The sequence below is a fragment of the Anser brachyrhynchus genome, assembly GCF_964034855.1.
Source record: "Anser brachyrhynchus genome assembly, chromosome: 1".
NCBI lineage: Eukaryota > Metazoa > Chordata > Aves > Anseriformes > Anatidae > Anser > Anser brachyrhynchus.
This window is the reverse complement of record NC_137694.1, coordinates 1710637-1726828: the sequence shown is the minus strand read 5'-3', so window position 1 is coordinate 1726828 and position 16192 is coordinate 1710637. Positions and strand designations below refer to the sequence as shown.

General features: G+C 59.9%; 2 protein-coding genes and 1 long non-coding RNA gene across 11 annotated transcripts in view; 2 read left to right on the top strand and 1 right to left on the bottom strand.

The window, feature by feature from the left end:
• Nucleotides 1-3231, top strand: part of TASOR2 (transcription activation suppressor family member 2) — a 41137-nt gene extending 37906 nt beyond the window's left edge. For all 8 annotated transcript variants that reach the window (XM_080578294.1, XM_080578295.1, XM_080578289.1 and 5 more), the window contains one exon: nucleotides 179-3231. In XM_080578294.1, the coding sequence (XP_080434420.1) occupies nucleotides 179-182 (4 nt within the window). In that variant the 3' untranslated portion in view covers nucleotides 183-3231. The remainder of the gene's footprint in view (nucleotides 1-178) is intronic.
• Nucleotides 2241-15684, bottom strand: GDI2 (GDP dissociation inhibitor 2). Of its 2 annotated transcripts, XM_080578430.1 has the most exons (11): nucleotides 15439-15684; nucleotides 9828-9935; nucleotides 9199-9298; nucleotides 7901-8035; nucleotides 6758-6956; nucleotides 6270-6401; nucleotides 5598-5697; nucleotides 4497-4668; nucleotides 3624-3768; nucleotides 3315-3369; nucleotides 2241-3227 (listed from the first exon to the last, which is right to left on the bottom strand). In XM_080578430.1, exons 1-11 carry the CDS (start codon nucleotides 15481-15483, stop codon nucleotides 3072-3074), a joined length of 1347 nt encoding a protein of 448 aa, XP_080434556.1. In that variant the 5' UTR covers nucleotides 15484-15684; the 3' UTR covers nucleotides 2241-3071. The 2 variants fall into 2 exon arrangements, with proteins under 2 accessions (XP_080434556.1, XP_080434557.1); XM_080578431.1 differs by lacking the exons at nucleotides 2241-3227; nucleotides 3315-3369; nucleotides 3624-3768; ... (5 more) ...; nucleotides 9199-9298; nucleotides 9828-9935 and adding an exon at nucleotides 12592-14255 and having other exon boundaries at nucleotides 15439-15633.
• On the top strand, nucleotides 9942-13206 carry LOC308188933. The gene is made up of 2 exons (XR_013945880.1): nucleotides 9942-12598; nucleotides 12679-13206. It is a non-coding gene; the product is annotated as an uncharacterized lncRNA (long non-coding RNA).
• Nucleotides 15685-16192: the final 508 nt, after the last annotated feature.

Here is a 16192-nt window from a genome sequence, read left to right as displayed (position 1 = left end):
AAGGCGGCGAATGGCTGAGGAGCGGGGTGAAGACACCCCGGGAGCAGCTCCTGGGTGTCTGCGGGGAGCCGGGGTCCCGAGGGACCGCCTGCAGGACCCCGGGGCCTTGGTGCTGCTGCCCGGAGCCACGAGGGGAGCGGGGCAGTGACAGTGACAGTGCCACCTCTCTGTCTTGCAGGTGACGAAGCTGTGCCCTGGCGCGGCTCCTCCCCGGGTCCCCGCAGTGCTGCCGGGGGCGTTGTGATCCTCTGCAGGGTTGTGATCCTCCGCAGGTCGGCCCCCGCGTCCTGGCGCCGCACGCGGGAGCCCCACGCACGCACAGAGCAGGGGCAGGGGCAGGTTGGCTTTAGTTCTGTATATAGAAATTATTTAAAGACGGCTAATGCAAATCCCCCCGGGGATTTATTCCCTGCCGTCGAGTTGGGCGTAGGACAGCGGTTACGTTAATGTTACAGTTTTAAGTTATTGCGGTGGTTTTAAGCAGTTAGTGCAGCTGACCGGGGAAGAAATAGGAACGTGAGAAGAGAAGCAGCGTACCTGAAGGGTAGGAGCAATACTAGCCGGCTGTAGTAAAAGCATTTTCCACGTGACACTGTACACAAGATGCATGCGTTAGGTGCTGGGGGGCGGGGGGGGGTGGATGTCTTAAAAGCTGTTTGGGGACCATTGCCCAGCGGTCGGGGAGCCTGCAGCCTCTACACACTACATTACGAGTCCGCCGCGTTGCCCCTCGGTACCATTTCACTGCTGGGACGTGAATGCTTTCCAGCCTAGGGAAAGTCTTGTAAATGCTGGAACAAAACCCTCTTATTTATGGTAGGTCAAACGAACACGCACCACGAAGAACAACAGCACTGAGGACCTTTGTAAGAGCCCCTCCGTACGCACGTGGGGGACAGGGTTGGCCTTTGGTGCTTTGTTTTTTTGTTGTGTTTTAAAAAAAAAAAAAAAAGTAATGACAGGAGAAGCTGTGTACAGGATGACTTTGTATAGAGTTTGTCTATTAAAACCTGAAAAAAAAAAACCTCTGTTCGTGGCTGTTCTCCGGGTAGGGTGCTCCTGCTCAGCACGCAGGGGCAGAGAGTAAGGATGGGGAAGGGGCTGCAGGGGCAGAAGCGTGAGGAGCGGCTGAAGTCACGGGGAGGGTTCAGCCTGGCGAAGAGGAGACTGAGGGGAGGCCTCACTGTGCTCTGCAACGTCAAGAGGGGAGCGGAGGGGCAGGCGCTGAGCTCTGCTCTCTGGGGACAGCGACAGGACCCGAGGGAACGGCATGGGGCTGGGACAGGGGAGGGTCAGGCTGGGGGTTAGGGACAGGTTCTGCACCCAGAGGTGGTCGGGCACTGGGACAGGCTGCCCCGCCGGCAGTGCTACGGCCCCGTAATCCACCCCCCAGCACTGCCAAGAGGCAGCAGAGCACCCAGCTCGCAGGAGAGCAGCAGGCGGTGGGAGAAGCAGCATGGGGTACGGGGGAACTTCCCCTGCGGCAGCCACCGCGGTGAGCCTCGTGCGGCGATGGAAAGGGCACCGTGCTTCCCGCAACGGGCGCGAGCAGCCGGGGGAGGAAGTGCTGAAAGCCCCGAGCAAGGGAGGAAGGAGCCAGGTTGGGCGCAGCACCGCTGGGTGTGGGAGCTGAGAGCCAACAGCCCGCTTCCCCCTTCAGCAGCGGCTACAGGCAGAGGAGCTGCAGAGAAAGGTGGCTCCTTCCCCAGCGCTGCTGCCTGTCCAAGCCCCGCAGCTCAGAGCAAGGGCAAGCCGTTGCAGGGTGTTTTCACTGCTCCTGGCAGGGCACAAAAAGCAAGCCCTGCGCCTCAAACTGCCCGCCGCCCTGCCCCGCAGCTCGCTCTGAGCCAGGGGCCGCACGCCTTTCACTCCCCAGGTGAGCACCTCCGAGGCGAAGCACCACCGGCACCCTGCGACGGAGCCACAAAGCAAGGACTGTGTGCCGCTGCCGCTGCTGCTGCCAGCAGTGCTGTTCCTAGAGGCAGGCACTAGGGGCTGGCTGCAAGGAGCGCGCACACGCCTACAGCGACAGGCCTTGCGCTGCTGCATCGCCTCCCCTGCCAAAAGCAGCCCGGGGAGCAGCAGGGCCTCAGGAGCCAACCCACGGCAGCCCGAGCCCCTTCCACAGGAGGAAACGCACTGCGCCACTCACGTTTCACCCTGGCAGGCAGAGATCCGCGGGATCTCGGAGAAGAGAGGCTGCTCGTACAACTGAAGTGAATCAGACCAGAGCACAGGACTGGTTTTCCAGAATTTGGCTTTACTTCGCAGTACAGAAATCATTTGGAGCCTTCAGGAGACACGAGAAGCACAGGCTCTGTCATACCGATACCGCAGTGCCGTTTGGTCCGTCTGAGAAGCCACCAGGGTACAGAAAATACTTCCACATCTTGCCTGCTCTGTAATTTGTTCTCTCAATTTTATTAGGATTAAAACACAAAGGAGCCTTAGGCACAGCTGTGTCCCAACCGATGTAAACAGTTTGAGAAGCTTAAGTGGAGGTTAAGTTCTGTGCCCAGAACTAAGCCGACATTTGCTGCTACAATAGATGTGGGCTCTGTCCATAATACAACTTGCCACAGAGTTAGATTGATGGGAGAGACTTTAGGGATGCTGTCCACAATAATGGAGTGCTCAGTTTCTATTTTCCTTGATAATCAGGTTTGAGTGACAACCGTCACATCTACTAGCTCACCAGAAGCACATAATTGTGAAGGATGTTTACAAATGATTAAAAATACAAGGTAAGACACAGCTGTCAATGAGTTATCTCAATCTGCACCAACATCTACGTCTGCAAAAAAAAAAGAAAGGTTCAGTCTGCCTTTCACTTACGAGGTTAGTCATTAAATCAGTCAGTAATTTGCCAGATTCTGGACAGCAGCCCTACTAGAATGAAATAATTAACACATGATATCCAAAAGGGGAACATTACCAGTGCAGTACTCTTCAATCTCTCAGAGATGGGATTACAAAAGCAGGCCTTACAATATTGAATTTCATACAGTGTTCATTAAGTTCCTTATATATTCATATTAGCCGATTTAATTTCTCCTAATTAGAGATTCTCATTACTGCTGCTCCTCCTCCCCGTAGATATCGTTCTTCTTGCGTTTCATCTCTTCAAAGTCAAACTCTGATCCCATCATCCTCTTATAAATATCCTTGATGTCATCGCACGTCGTCTCGAAGTGAGTGGTAGCGTCGTAAGTGCGAGAAATGAAGATCTGGGGAGAGAAGCAGCGGGTTAAGCGCAGGGCCCGGCCCCTCCTCGCGCGCCCCCGCTGCCCCCCCCCAGCTCCGCGCCCACAAACCTGGCTCTCGGTTCCCAGGTCAGTTGGTGCAAACAGGTCGCTGATGCTAACGAACCTGAGAAGAAGAGGAAAAAAAGGTTCCTCAGCGCGGTTTTTAAAGCATCGCTGAGCAGCATCAGCGGGAAACCAGCCGGATGAGAGGCCACCGCTCCGCCCAGCATGTAAGCGGAGCGAATTTGGATTTTCGACGCCTCCGTGCAGCCCGGCAACGGCCTCCGGGTCCCCGCCGCCTCCGTGCTCCGGGCTGAGCGCTCACCGCAGAGGGGCGAGGTGAGGGGGGGGGACAGAAGGAGCTCGCTGGGCGCTTACTTCTGCTCGATGGGCTCCAGGAGGTCCAAGGCCGGCTTGATCTCTTTCTCTGGGTCCGCGGTCTCCACGGTGGTGCTGGCGATGGCGATGTACTTCCCCTGCGCCGCCACGTTGTGCGCAGAGGAGATCATGCAGACGTAGATATCTGGGGAAGGGCACCGCAGGAGCGGGTCACCGGGCGATCCCACAGCCCGAGTCTGGCCCTCCTCGGCCCCAAAGCCTCCTCTCCCTCACACGCTCACACCCCCTTTCTGTTCCCCTGACTCTTTCTACCTCCTAGCCTTGTTTAAGAGCGTGTTTGAGCGCAGAGGGGTCTTTGCCCCGCCTCAGCTGATGGGTCTGGACACGAGCAGCCCTGCGAGACCCCAAATTCAGCTTCTTGTAGCCGTGGCAGCTCCTGGAAGCAGCAAGCTGACCCCTCACCCGAGGACGGGGTGGTTCTGCAGGCCTAAAGCAACGCCGCTGCATCACCCCTCCGGCCTGCACGCCCCCTCAGCCCCATCCCACGGCTCTGAAGGGTGCCAGCAGCTGTGTCGAGCAGCAGCACCACCAAACCAACCCCGGAGGGTACGCCCAGGGAGCGGAACGCACCCGGGGAGCAGAAGAGCAAAGCCACACGGGGGTTCGAAAGCTCCGTGCAAGCGCTGCGTGGCCCAGAAGGAAGCCGGAAGGCTTCCCCCGGAGACAAAGCGCACTGAAAGGCCTCCCTCCAGAAAAAGGGCAAGGAAGCCGCCCCAGGAGCCGCAGTAAGTGCAGTTTGCTCCTCATCGGGCCATCAGAGCACGCACTGTGAGGCACCCGGAGATCTGTGCCGCCTCACCCCAAGCACGGAGAGACCTGTGCGCGCCGTGGGCACGGCGGCCCCCCACGCACCTGATTTCCGGTTGACCTGGTTCTGTGGAATGATGATCTGGCACGAGTTGGCGTCGTTCGTGTTCTTGATCGGGTGGCTCAGGATGCAGATGACCCGAATCACCTGGCCAACCTTCGTGACCCGGTCCGAGACGTAGCTGGGGTCGCAGATGAGCTGTTTGCAGCGAGCGACCTGCGGAGAGGACAGGCGGCGAGTGACCGGCGTGCGGGCAGCCCGGGAACCTGCCGACTCGGGGGAAGCTTCGCGAGCTCTCCGAGGTGGCCGTCCCTGCCCCCGGCCGCACGAGGCTTTTGTTCCGCTGCCAGCAGCACGGCTCTGACAACCCCAGTGACAGCACGCGCTCCGTGAAGCCGGGTGGCCGATCGCACCCTCCTCTCATCGCTCAGGGCACGAGCCCCGCGCTCTGACCACCACGGAGCCCAGTCCTTCGGGGCTAGGACCGTAACTCGCTGCGCTCGAGGCTGAAGCGAGCGGGTAAGGACCGACGGCTTCACACCGGCGCTCATTGTCACGGCAATAGTTTAACATTCGGCTGATTTGAAGCCTCCAGGCAGCCTGCACTTGGGCACATCAGTCTGTAGCGTGGATTATCACCTCTGCTGCTAGCCAGGACGTGTCATCCATACCCAGGCAGGACACACTACCCTACCGGGGAGGGCTAAGCTGTCCTACAAAGCTCACGCTGCGCTTGGAAGCACATTTATAGCTTCCCAGCAGCTTGCAGCACTCTCGCTAGTTAGTTTTCTGCTGCCGGGTTGAGAAGAAGCTGTGGAAAAGCCAGCAGGCTGAGCAGCTAAAGCTTAACAAGGGCAGAACGGTTTCGTGCCCAGGTTAGGCACGCCACGCAGCTCCTCTCCAGTTTTGCCAGCCCGATTTATTTAGAAGGCGACCTTGCCGCTCCCTCCAGACCTGCTCCAACTCCGGGACTGCTGCACTGTGCTCCTCGCCATCAAGGCTTCTTGGTGAACGAGCTGGCACAGAGGAGAGCTCCGCCAGCCGAGCAATTTGGCTTTAACGAGCCTTTGTTCAGACTGACGGCTGCCAGCCTCAATTCTGAGACGTGGGGTCACGGGTCAGTAAAGAACCGGAGGGTACCGTACCTCCCCTTCAGACTTCACGCCAACCACTTTGCCGTTTTCTATCACAATTTCTTCGATGGGCTTGTTCAGCATGTAGGTGCCTCCGTATATAGCACTTAGCCTGCAAGAGTAAAGCCATTGGAGCACGTTCCGCAATTTATTTGTTTAACAGCCCTCCCAATCCCTTATTTCTGTTCCACTTGGACAAACCGCACATCATTAGACTCAAACCTCTTCAAAACACGCTGCTTAACCACCCAGGCAGCGGCTGCTGCCGGCCGTTCCTCCTGCAAGGCACCAGCCAGCGTTCGGAGGGAGTTGCAGGTGCCATCGCAGCCAGCCAGAAAGGGTCTGCTTGGCACAACGCAGCCACTTCAGCAGCACAAACGCCACCAGCTATGCCGGGGAGGCAAATCCAGCTTCTCGGACAGACTACGTGCTGCGAACACTGCCTGTCTGAGCAGGCTGTAACTACCACCACTCACAAGCGGCAGTAAGCAAGCCCAGGACCAGAAACGTCACACGAAGAATTGTTTCTTGACCGAGACAGCACGAGAACCGTTAACAACGGCAGGATTTTTACGCAGCATCGCGTTCCGGAAGCCTGAGCACCAACCCCACACACCTGATTCCCCCCAGCAAGGTGCCACGGCAGGGCTGAGGTAACTCCGGAGCCCAAAGGCAAGTTCTCACCTCGCAAATCCCTGTGGCAGCTCTCCGAGGCCGTAGAGGGGGTACAGGTACGGGCTTTTCCCGTACCGAGCCAGCGACTCGCTGTAGAGCTTAATCCTGTTGATTGTTTCTTGGCACGGTTGATCTAGATAGCTGGAGAGGGCAGTTACAGGGTTTGCAGCGGTTCACGCAACCGAGGCTTAGAGCAGAACGCGCTCAGAAAACTGCAGCTTTCACTTCCCATGACGTTCCCTTCCCCACCCTCTGGCTGCTCCGGGCAGGAACTTCCCCAGAGGTGCCCTTCCAGAAGCGCTTCACGTCACAAGGGGTTTCACTCAGGAAGGAGATGCCGCGTCAGCCCCAGGAACCCACGAGATACAAACACCCCATCAGCACAGGGCCCGGCGTTTTAAGGTCCACGCGGCGCCCAGGGACGGACGCTGCAGGGTATCCCCCCCCCCTAATCCCGCAGGGCACGAGCTGCGAGCCCCGAGGGCACCCACACTTACTCGTCAGTCCTGTACAGCGCGAGGGCATGGCCCGTGAAGTCGATAACATCCTGCCCCAGGTCGAACTTCTTGTACACGTCACGCATGGTGGTCTTCTTGGGATCGACGCCCTCAAAAGTTCGGGGATCGTTCTCGTCAAAGTTGGCAACGTACACGAGGAATTTCCTGAACCGGCGTTTCTCAAACAAGCCCATCAAGCCTGAAAACGAGAGATCGTCAAACTCACGAAGCTCCTAAACGGCTTCTCTCATTGCCGCAGCCTCGCCAGGTTAGCTAGAAACCTCCGCTGGAGTCCAAATTTCAAGTGTGAGGTTGCACAAGGCACCCCTTTAAGCATTTTAATTCTCTACAAATTGGAGAAGCGAGACCGGGCCTGCTGAAACGTGAAGGCGAAGGCGGCACCAAAGGCACCTCCTCCTCCTCCTCCTGCCAGCCCGAGCCTCCGAAGAGGCTCGCTGGAGGACAGCGACGCGGCCAAGCTGAAGAACAACCGATTGCTTCACAGCGGCACCAGGGGTGTCTGTCACGAGGAAGGCTGCGGCGTACAGACGAGCTGCACACAGGGAGCCTTATTTCCAAGCGCTGCTTTGACCGCACAATGGGTCTCTACAAGTCACGGACCGCCCTCTGCTAGCTCCTAACGCAGGTCTCTAAGCTATTAGGAGCAGTAGTTTTATCTCCAGAGCGCAATTTAGGTAGCCAACAATTAAGATCGAGCTGGGTGCCGCGTGGAATTACTCATTCTGGTTTGCCTGCTGACAAACGCGACATTTTTCACACAATCCCATCCAGCAAGGACCCGACATTAAATATTTCTGGAAGATCTGGAAGCAAAAGGTTGCATTCGGAGCTTGTGAGGAAGTAAAACGCTGCAGAGCTCTCCTTCCTCAAAAGCTCCACGAAAACAGGAGCTCAAAGCTCAGGAAGCCCAGGACCCACACGGCAAGTGGTGCCTGAAGTCAGACGAGACGCAGAAGAATCGTGTGCTGAGCATTAACTTGTTACAGTGACGAAGTCTACGCGCAGCACCACACGGACAGCCTAAAACCTTTTTGACATGAGCACAGATGAAATGTTCTGGTATTTGAACCCGTCTAGGGACGACGGCCGCGGCAGGAAACAAAGTCACGTGCAACTACTCACTGGACGCCAAGGCTTCCGCCTCAGTGGAAGGAACCTTGTAGATCTTCCCACCCTTGTAGACAAAGCTTCCCTCGATCACCTTGAAGTCTAAGTAGCGAGTGACTTCTGTGTAGAGCAGCATCTTTACCAACTGGCCTGTGAAGGAGGTTGGGCAGAAGTCAAGGGGTTGCTCAGGAGCCAGAAGATGAGAGGAGGCCAGCGAGGCGGGCGGTCCTTCCAGCACAACGAAAGCCCCCTAAGAGCAGCCGCACACCCACCCAGCTCTTACTCCTTCGCGTAACAGGCAGGGAGCAGCGGATACTGGCGTGCTGTCGCACAGCTTTAACGTTTTCTCCCAGGCAGTTAAGAGCCTCCTTGTTATTTCTGCGGTTTCCACCAGCCCTCCTGCAGCACGTTAACGCGCTGCTGCTCTGCTCCCTGCAGTCCGTTCACACTCAGCACGACCAACACGGTCGTGTCTTTGGCCCACAGCAGCTTCTGCGCATTAATCGTCCACCGATTTACCCCAGATTAGTCCCTGCCTTACCCCCTTACCTCTCACCACCCAGTCACATCCCCAGAAGGGCGCTGTCCCTTAGGAGCACGCCTCGAGGCATTTCTAGGCGAGTTAGAAATAAGCCGAAACTAGAGTTGACGAACCTTGACCGGAATCGACCATTCTCCCACCGCACGAGCCCTGAGCGGGGCTGGCCCTACAGAACGCACCCATCCCCTCCTGCTTCAGGGACGTGAGATTCCAGTAGCAAACGCTCAACATTTGGCAGCGAGCTGCCCCTGAATTGGTTTCCGCTGATAAAAAAAAACTTCGCCGATCGCGGATTTGGTCTAGAAGAGCTGTCTCAGCACCAGAGCTCCCAGATTAACGAACTCACGGCACCAACAAGGGGTGCCAGTCTGCAAGCCGTACCGAAGGAATAAAGGGGGTTAAGGAAGGGGATTCCTTCCTAAGCCAGAGAATAGCAACAGTGCAGGAGCTCATGGCATTAACTCTGCCTACAAATGCAGACACTTCAGGGGAGGATGCTGGAAAAGGGCCGTTAGAACCCAAAATACAGGCTATGACTGAGCGCTCCGAGCTGGAGCCACCTCCCGAATTTGAGAGGCGCGCAGCCAAACGCAGGAAGAGCAGGAATTACGAAGACCTGCCCACGTGCAGGCCAAGGGAAGCGAGCTTCCAGCAGCTCCTTCATCAGCGCCACCTCAGGCCCTTTGTTCGATTCCAGCCCCGGCCACACTGACCCAGGCTGAGGGTCCCAAGCTAAGCTCAGGGGGCAGACCGGGGAGCTGGCGGCGCTCACCGTTAGCCATAAGGAATTTCGGAATTAGGTCCACGTTCCAGTCTCGTCCTCGTCCCATAGATTCCGGTGGAGTTCCCGGTAGATTAAACCTTTTGTAGAGCTTGGGAGAGAAAACAAAACTCGTTGGGGCACACGAAATCCACGCGGGCGGGCTCTCTCCCCCACATGCACACACTTTCCGCCCCCTCCTCTCCCCAGCAGGACGTAAGCGAGCTTTCGGCCAGGGTTTTAGTTTGGGTTTAACTTTTGACGCAAATACACAAAGCGCATCCAGTGAGCTCTTACAGTAAGAATCGGGCAGCATTATTTTCCTCACCCATCCTTTCTTCCTCCAAGGCTTAAAAAGCCCGGCAATTTACGACCTGCCGAACCAAAACACCGTTTAACGCGGCTAAAGGTAACCCGAGCACAACGCCTGCCTCGGGAGAGGGCAGCCTCCGCCACGAACTCAAAGCAGATTCCCCGGTTTTAATATTTTAAACATCGTTGTCTGACGCGGGGCTGCCATCAAACGTTCCTCCTCAAAGGAAACCCTTAACGAGGAATTATTTTGGATCTGCCCCGGGAGAAAAGCCCTCTCTGCGTGCCCGGGGAGGACGCGACAGCCGGGTGCCACCCCCCGTACTTACATCCTCCAGGGGCGTGATGGACGCGCTTTCCCCTCCGTAGTACGAGTTACGATCCATGTGCAGGACTTTCTTCCCGTTCACCGACATGATCCCGGAGAGGATGCATTCCTGCACGGAGAGGGAACAAAAAGACGCGAGGAGAGGTTACCCGCCCTTGAGGCTCCTTCCGTTTGCGCTACCGACGCGCTCTCACGGCCTGCTGCGCGCCCCGGTTTGAAGGTTCGGGCAGTCCTTTGGAGAAAGGCACCGGCTGCCTCACTCCGGAATCAAACCCACAACCTGAAAGACTTCTTCCGCTCGGGATGGATCAACCCGCTGGGAGGCTCGCCGTCTGCAACGGGAAGCCAACCCAGGTGTTTAAACCACGCAGCCCAGGGCTCCCCTTAACGAGTTCACGTATTTAGGTTAGGGAAATCTGTGCTCCGAAAGCACCAGCGATCGGGTTAACGACGTTCATCCTCTTAGAGGGGCAGCGCCGGCATTTACCGGTGACACCGGGAGCGATCCTGCCTCCAAGGGCTCCAGGATGCTCCATCAAGAACCCGATCTTGGGGTATTTGCCATGCAGGACAGCCAGAATTACTCTCGGAGGGTGCAGGTGGCACGAAATTAAGCCATTTAGGAGCTTTATCAGCTCGGCGGGCACTCCGCTACCCTTGCTCTGTACCCCCTGGGATTACACCCCCCCGGCTCGCCGGGCGGGGGATCAGCCGCTACGTCTGAAGGCGACAGCGAGAGGCCGAGCCTAACCTCGGAGGGCCGCGGAGCCAGCTGAGGCTTCGCACAGCCAAATCAAATCCCCCTTCGAACACGACCTCGAGGCTAACCCGGTCGCCAGCCCCCTCACAAACCAAAGGGACGGACAAAAACCTTCGCTGCTTGCGCGCCTGAGAGCGATTTTTGGGGCTTCGCTGAGCCTTCCTGCCCTGCCTCGACAAGAGCAAGCCCCATTACCAGCGGGGATCCAGGCCCCACGGAGCCGAGCGCCTGACGCGAGCCGGGTTTGTGATTCCCAACGCTTTGCCCCCAAAGCTTCACGGTCACCACTCCCCACGAAACCTCTCCGCGATCCGTCAGCCGCTCCTTCCCCACCACGGGACCCTCCACGCCATCCTACAAAAGCCCCTCCGCGTTTTTCCAGACGCAGAAGCGGGCAGAGACCCTCTGGGCAGACGTGGCTGCCTCAAATCCCATATTACAACACTACTACCAGAGAGCCACGAACCCTACAGCGTGGAGGAAGCACAGGTGGCGTTCACGGGGCCAGTTAAAACGTTAATGATTTACCGTCACGACCCGGGGCTGCAGCGCCACGGGCATCGCCGCCAGCCTGCGCGACTCCCTCGCCTAAACCAAACCCAGAGCCAGCCGTCCCCGCTAAAACCTGGGGTTTCCTCCCCCAGACCCCGGTCCCCACGGCCAGCATCACCCCAAAGCAAATCCGGGTTCCCGGAGGAGGCGGAAGAGCTCCCCAACGCCTTTTCAACCTCATCTCACGCCCGCCGAACGCTGACGCGGGGATTTCGGTGAGGCATCACGGCGCTGTCTCATCCGGGGCCCCTTCAGCAGCTCCGTTTTGTTCTTGCGGACCCCGCTGAGGCCTCCTGCGGTCGCTTCCCATCGCAGCCGCCGAGCTGACAGCGCGCTCCGGGAGGCACAACGGGGTTTTGGGGTCGTCCTCCCAGCTCGGCAATTCCCCGGCGGCTCAGCCGCGGCTCTTCCCAGCCGCCGGAGCGCTGGGCTGCGGCTGAGGAGCGAGGGCACGGCGCTCGGGGTGCGGAGGAAGGGAACCCAACAGCCTGGGAAGGGCCGGAGACTGCTTGGTGGGGGGAAAAAAAAGAAGGGGGGAGAGCTTCCGAGTTCAAAGCCGGGGCTTTCTGACCCGAAACCCCGCGTAAACGGGTGAAGCCGAGCGGCTGCCGGTGGCGCGACGCGGCGGAGAAAGCTGCGGGCACCCAGCCCGGCTCCAACAAAACCTCGTGCGCAGGTTTCGAGGTGGCACGTCCCATGGAAATCCACGAAAAAAAACCCCACAGGGGAGTAAGGGGGGAACCCCGAGGTGTTGGGGTTTCCACGCTTGAGTCCACCAGCGCTTCCCTCTTCGTCCCACGGGTCGCGGGATGGCCTTTTGTACGCGGAGTCCTTCAGAAACGGAGGGGAGAAGGCGGCTTCGTAGGATTTCCTCCCGCCGATGAAAACCGGAGGCAGCGTTGCTCCATCCACCAGCTCCGAGGGGACAATCCCCACGGCACAACATCCACCAAAACCCCCCCTTTATTTTCCAGAGCGGGTCCTGGCGCGGCAGGAGCTCCTTCTTCAGCGGGATGGGCGCAAACGCACGCGGCTGGGGAGGGTTTCTGGCTTCTCCGGGCTCCGCCGCCTTGCACCCCCCCTCGGCTGCCAGGGGATGATGCAAAGGGGGCGGCGGCGCTCTTCGGACAGGTCCCGAAGCTCATGCCGTGCCCGCGCGATTAAAATCCCAATCAGCTGCTGATTACAAACGCCCAAGGCAACGGCCCTACAGCCGTCGAGGCTCGCCGAGGCCCTGCTCCCAGCAGCGACCCCACAAAGAGGCGGCCGAAGACGCGCGCGGCCTGGCACCTGGGGCCTCCCATCGGCGAAACGTCGTTTCGGGAGCCGGGAACCCCAGCCCGGCGGCCGCCTTCGCTCTTCGTGGCCGCTTGAGGAGCGGAAAGACCCGGGGAGATCGGTGTCGGGGTTGGAAGGGCCCTCGAAAGACCATCGGGTCCAACGCCCCCCTGCCAAAGCAGGTTCCCTAGAGCGGGCTGCCCGGGCAGGCGTCCAGACGGGCCCCGAATACCTCCAGAGACCCCACAACCTCGCCGGGCAGCCCGTCCCAGCGCTCCGTCACCCTCGCCGGGAAGAAATCCTCTCTCACGTCGGTGCGGAGCTTCCCGGGCTCCGTTTTTTTGCGCTTTGGGAAGAGGGGGGGAAAAAAAAAAACCCTCCAGGAGAGCCGCGGCTCGCTGCCTCTCCCAGCTGGCGGGATTAGGGCTGTCCGAGGGGGTTCGGGGGGTCACCGGGACACGTCTCAGGGCATCTCTCACGGGACGAGTACAGAAGATGGGTGCAGGACGACAGGTAGCCCGGCGGCAGCAGGGTGCAGCACCCGAGAATCTGGCCTCGTCCTGCTCAGGCAGCAGCGCGGACCCACGGCCTTGGCACCATCCGAAGCCCGGACCAGGGTCCGCCTTTCGTCAAATCTACGCGGGCGGCCGTCGGCTGGGAATTAAGCGCGGCGCTTGCCCGACTCGACACCAAGCCTCGCTCTGAAGCGGAAATTAACATTTTAACGGGGGCTCCCAGCCGCCCCTCGCTAGGGCATCATTTAGCAGCTTTTTGTATTTCATCCCCCCCCCCCCCAAAAAATCTCCTTTCCCTGCTTTGCTGAAGCCGGGTGCGAGGACAGGTTCCCCAGCAAAGGGTTCCCGACCGACGTCGGCCCCGCCGGCTCAGAGGAGCGGCAGGTGGAGAAAAGGGATGAAAGGAAGGGGGGAAAGCCGGGCTCACCCCGCAGACCGCTCCCCACCCCCGGCACATTTTATTCGGGCCACCTCCCGGGTTCGGGGCGCTCGTGCCCGCGCCGGGAGCGGTCTCATCAAGCGGATCCCGGGGCAGCAGCCACGCCGCCCGAGCCCCGTGGGGGGTGGGGGGGGAAGCGCGCACGTTCCTATTCCCCGTTACCACCGAGAGGGGAAAAAAAAAACACCTCGCGGGCAGCCCCGAAGATCCCTCTTTGTCTGGCCACCTCTCCCAGCTAACCGGAGGAAACAAAGGCAGGAAAGGCGATTTAACGGGCACCGAGCCTCCTCCCCACCACCACGCTGGATTTTTTTCCCCCCCCCCCCACCTCCTTTCCTCCAAACAATGCCCCCAAAACCCTCGCTGCACCCGCAGCGCCTCCCCGGAGGCGGGAGGCAGCAGAAATCCTCCCCCCCCCCCCCCCCCAAACCTCGCAGGCAGCACCGCTGCCATTTTATTTCTCTCTTTTCTTCCTTTTTTTTTTTCTTTGTTTTTTTTTTTTCCCCTTTTCGCAGCCTGCAGCGCATCCTCCGCAACAGGACAAAGCCCCCAACGCCGCGCCCCAAGACGAGCGCTGTCAGCTCTCCTTTTTTTTTGGGGGGATACGCAGAGGGATGACCGAACCCCAAAGCGGCAGCAGGAGGCGCGGGGAGGGATTATTATTATTATTTTTTTTTTTTTTGGGGGGGTGAAGGGGAAAACCGAGAGGGATTTGTGAGAGGCGTGCGGGGCTCGCCCGCGGCCCCATCCCCCTCCTGCTGCAGTCAGGGCTGGCTGGCGAGCTGCAAGGCTGCAAAGGCGGAGCGGTAACCGGCTCTGCCTCCACCCTAAGCCGGGCTCGGCTCCGGGGAGGGCGCGACTCCAGGGACTTGCATCCAACCTCGGCTATTTTTTTTTGGGGGGGGAGAGCGAGGGAGAAATAATCAAAATGAGAAAAATAATCACAAATTAAAAATAAAAGCAGGCGACGCGTCCCCGTCCGTCCCCCGCCTCCGCCAAAGAACCGCATTTCCTGGGGCCTCCTCCTCCTCCTCCTCCCCGGGAGCCTCGGCCCCGGAGGGTGCTGAGGGGGGGGGCTCAGCACCCCAAGAGGGTCTGGGGGGGCTGTGATAATCCGGGGGGATTATTGGGGAAGGGAGCATGGAGGGGCTGTGATACCTTGGGGGGATTATTGGGGGGGGATGGGGGGCTGTGATAACCTGGGGGGATTATTGGGGAAAGGGATGGGGGGGGGGTGATAACCCCAGGGGATTATTGGGGGGGGGGGGAGGATAATTTAGGGAGATTGGGGAAATGGATGGATGGGTTGCGATAACCCGGAGGGAATATCGGGGGGGGGGGGGTTGTGATAACCTAGGGAGATTGGGGAAAGGTATGGGTGGGTTGTGATAACCCGGGGGGATTATTGGGGGGGGGGGTAACCTGGGGAGATTGGGGAAAGTAACTGGGGGAGGGGTTAAAAATGGGGATTGAATGTGATAAAATGGGGAGATTATTGATACAATGGGGAGATTATTAGGGGAGGGTGATAACCTGGGGAGATTATTGGGGAAAGGAACAGAGAGGGCTGTGATAACCCGTGGGGATCTTTGGGGGGGGCTGTGATAATCTGGGGAAATTATTGAGGGGGGGGTGGCTGTGATAATCTGGGGAGATTATTGGGGAAAGGACTGGGGCGGGGGGGCTGTAATCCAGGGACACTACTGAGGAAATAAATGGGGGGGGCTGCGATAATCCGACGAGATTATTGGGGAGGGGGTTGTGATAATTTGGGATGTTATTGGAGGGGGACAGCGATAACCCGGTGGGATTATGGGGGGGGGAAGCGATAAAATGAAGAGATTATCGAGGAAATGACCCGGGGGGGTGCTGTAATCCGGCGGGATTATTGCGGAAAGGAACCGGGGGGGGGCTGTAATCCGGCGGGATTATTGAGGAAAAGACCCGGGGGAAGGGGGGGGGAGCCACGGTAAACGGCTGAAGCCCGGGGGGGGCCGTGAGGCGCGGCGGGGCCCGGCGGGGCGGCGGCCGCAGGCCCCGGGGCGGCGGCGTCGGGCGCTGCTCTCACCGTGAGGCCGGTGCCCAGCACGATCACGTCGTACTCCTCGTTCATGGCGGCGGCGGCTGGCGGGCGGCGGGGCCGTGCTGGGGCTCGCTGGGGCCGTGCCGGGGCGGAGGAGCCGGGGCTGAGGGAGCGGGGCGAGAAAATGGAGCCGGGGCGGGAGGGAAGGGGGGGGGGTGGGGGGGGAGGAGGAGGAGGAGGGGCGGGCTCCGTCGCCTCACGGCCCGCCTCGCCCCGCCCCCTCGCGGCTGTCAATCACGGCGCGGAGCCGCAACGCTATTGGCTGCCGGCCCCGCGCGGCGGTGCAAGGGGCGGGAGCGGCGGCGGGGGCGGGGGTGCCGCCGGGTGGTCGCGCGCATGCGCGGCGCTTCACCCCCCCCCCCCCAGCTCCCGAGGAGGAAAAGGGGGGGTGTCACGTGACAGGCGTGCAAGGCGCGCGTGCAAGGAGCGCGTGCAAGGGCCTCGCGCCCGTGCAACGCGTCTGTGCGCGTGCAAAGGGCGTGGGGGCGCGCGCAGGAGGCGGGCGGGGCAGCGGGAACCAGCCCAGCCGTGCAAGGGGCACGCCCCCGTGCAAGGCGCGTGCACAGCCCGGCGGCCCCCCGTGCAAGGGGTGTGCGCTGCCAGCGGCCCGCGTGCAAGGGGCCTTGCACGCCCGGCACGCTCACGGCTTCCCCTTCCCCCCCCCCCCGGGGCTCACCCGTGCCCTCCGGCTGCTGTAAGCCCCTGGCCCCGGGGAGCAGCGCGTTTTGGGGAAGTTTGG

Coding starts and splice junctions, on each gene's coding strand:
- GDI2 (XM_080578430.1), bottom strand. CDS start 15,483: ATGAACGAGGAGTACGACGTGATCGTGCTGGGCACCGGCCTCACG. Junction 8,036..9,198: donor GAAATTCCTTATGGCTAACG/GTGAGCGCCGCC, acceptor CCTCCTTCACAG/GCCAGTTGGTAAAGATGCTG. Junction 6,402..6,757: donor GCGCTGTACAGGACTGACGA/GTAAGTGTGGGT, acceptor TGCCCTCTCCAG/CTATCTAGATCAACCGTGCC.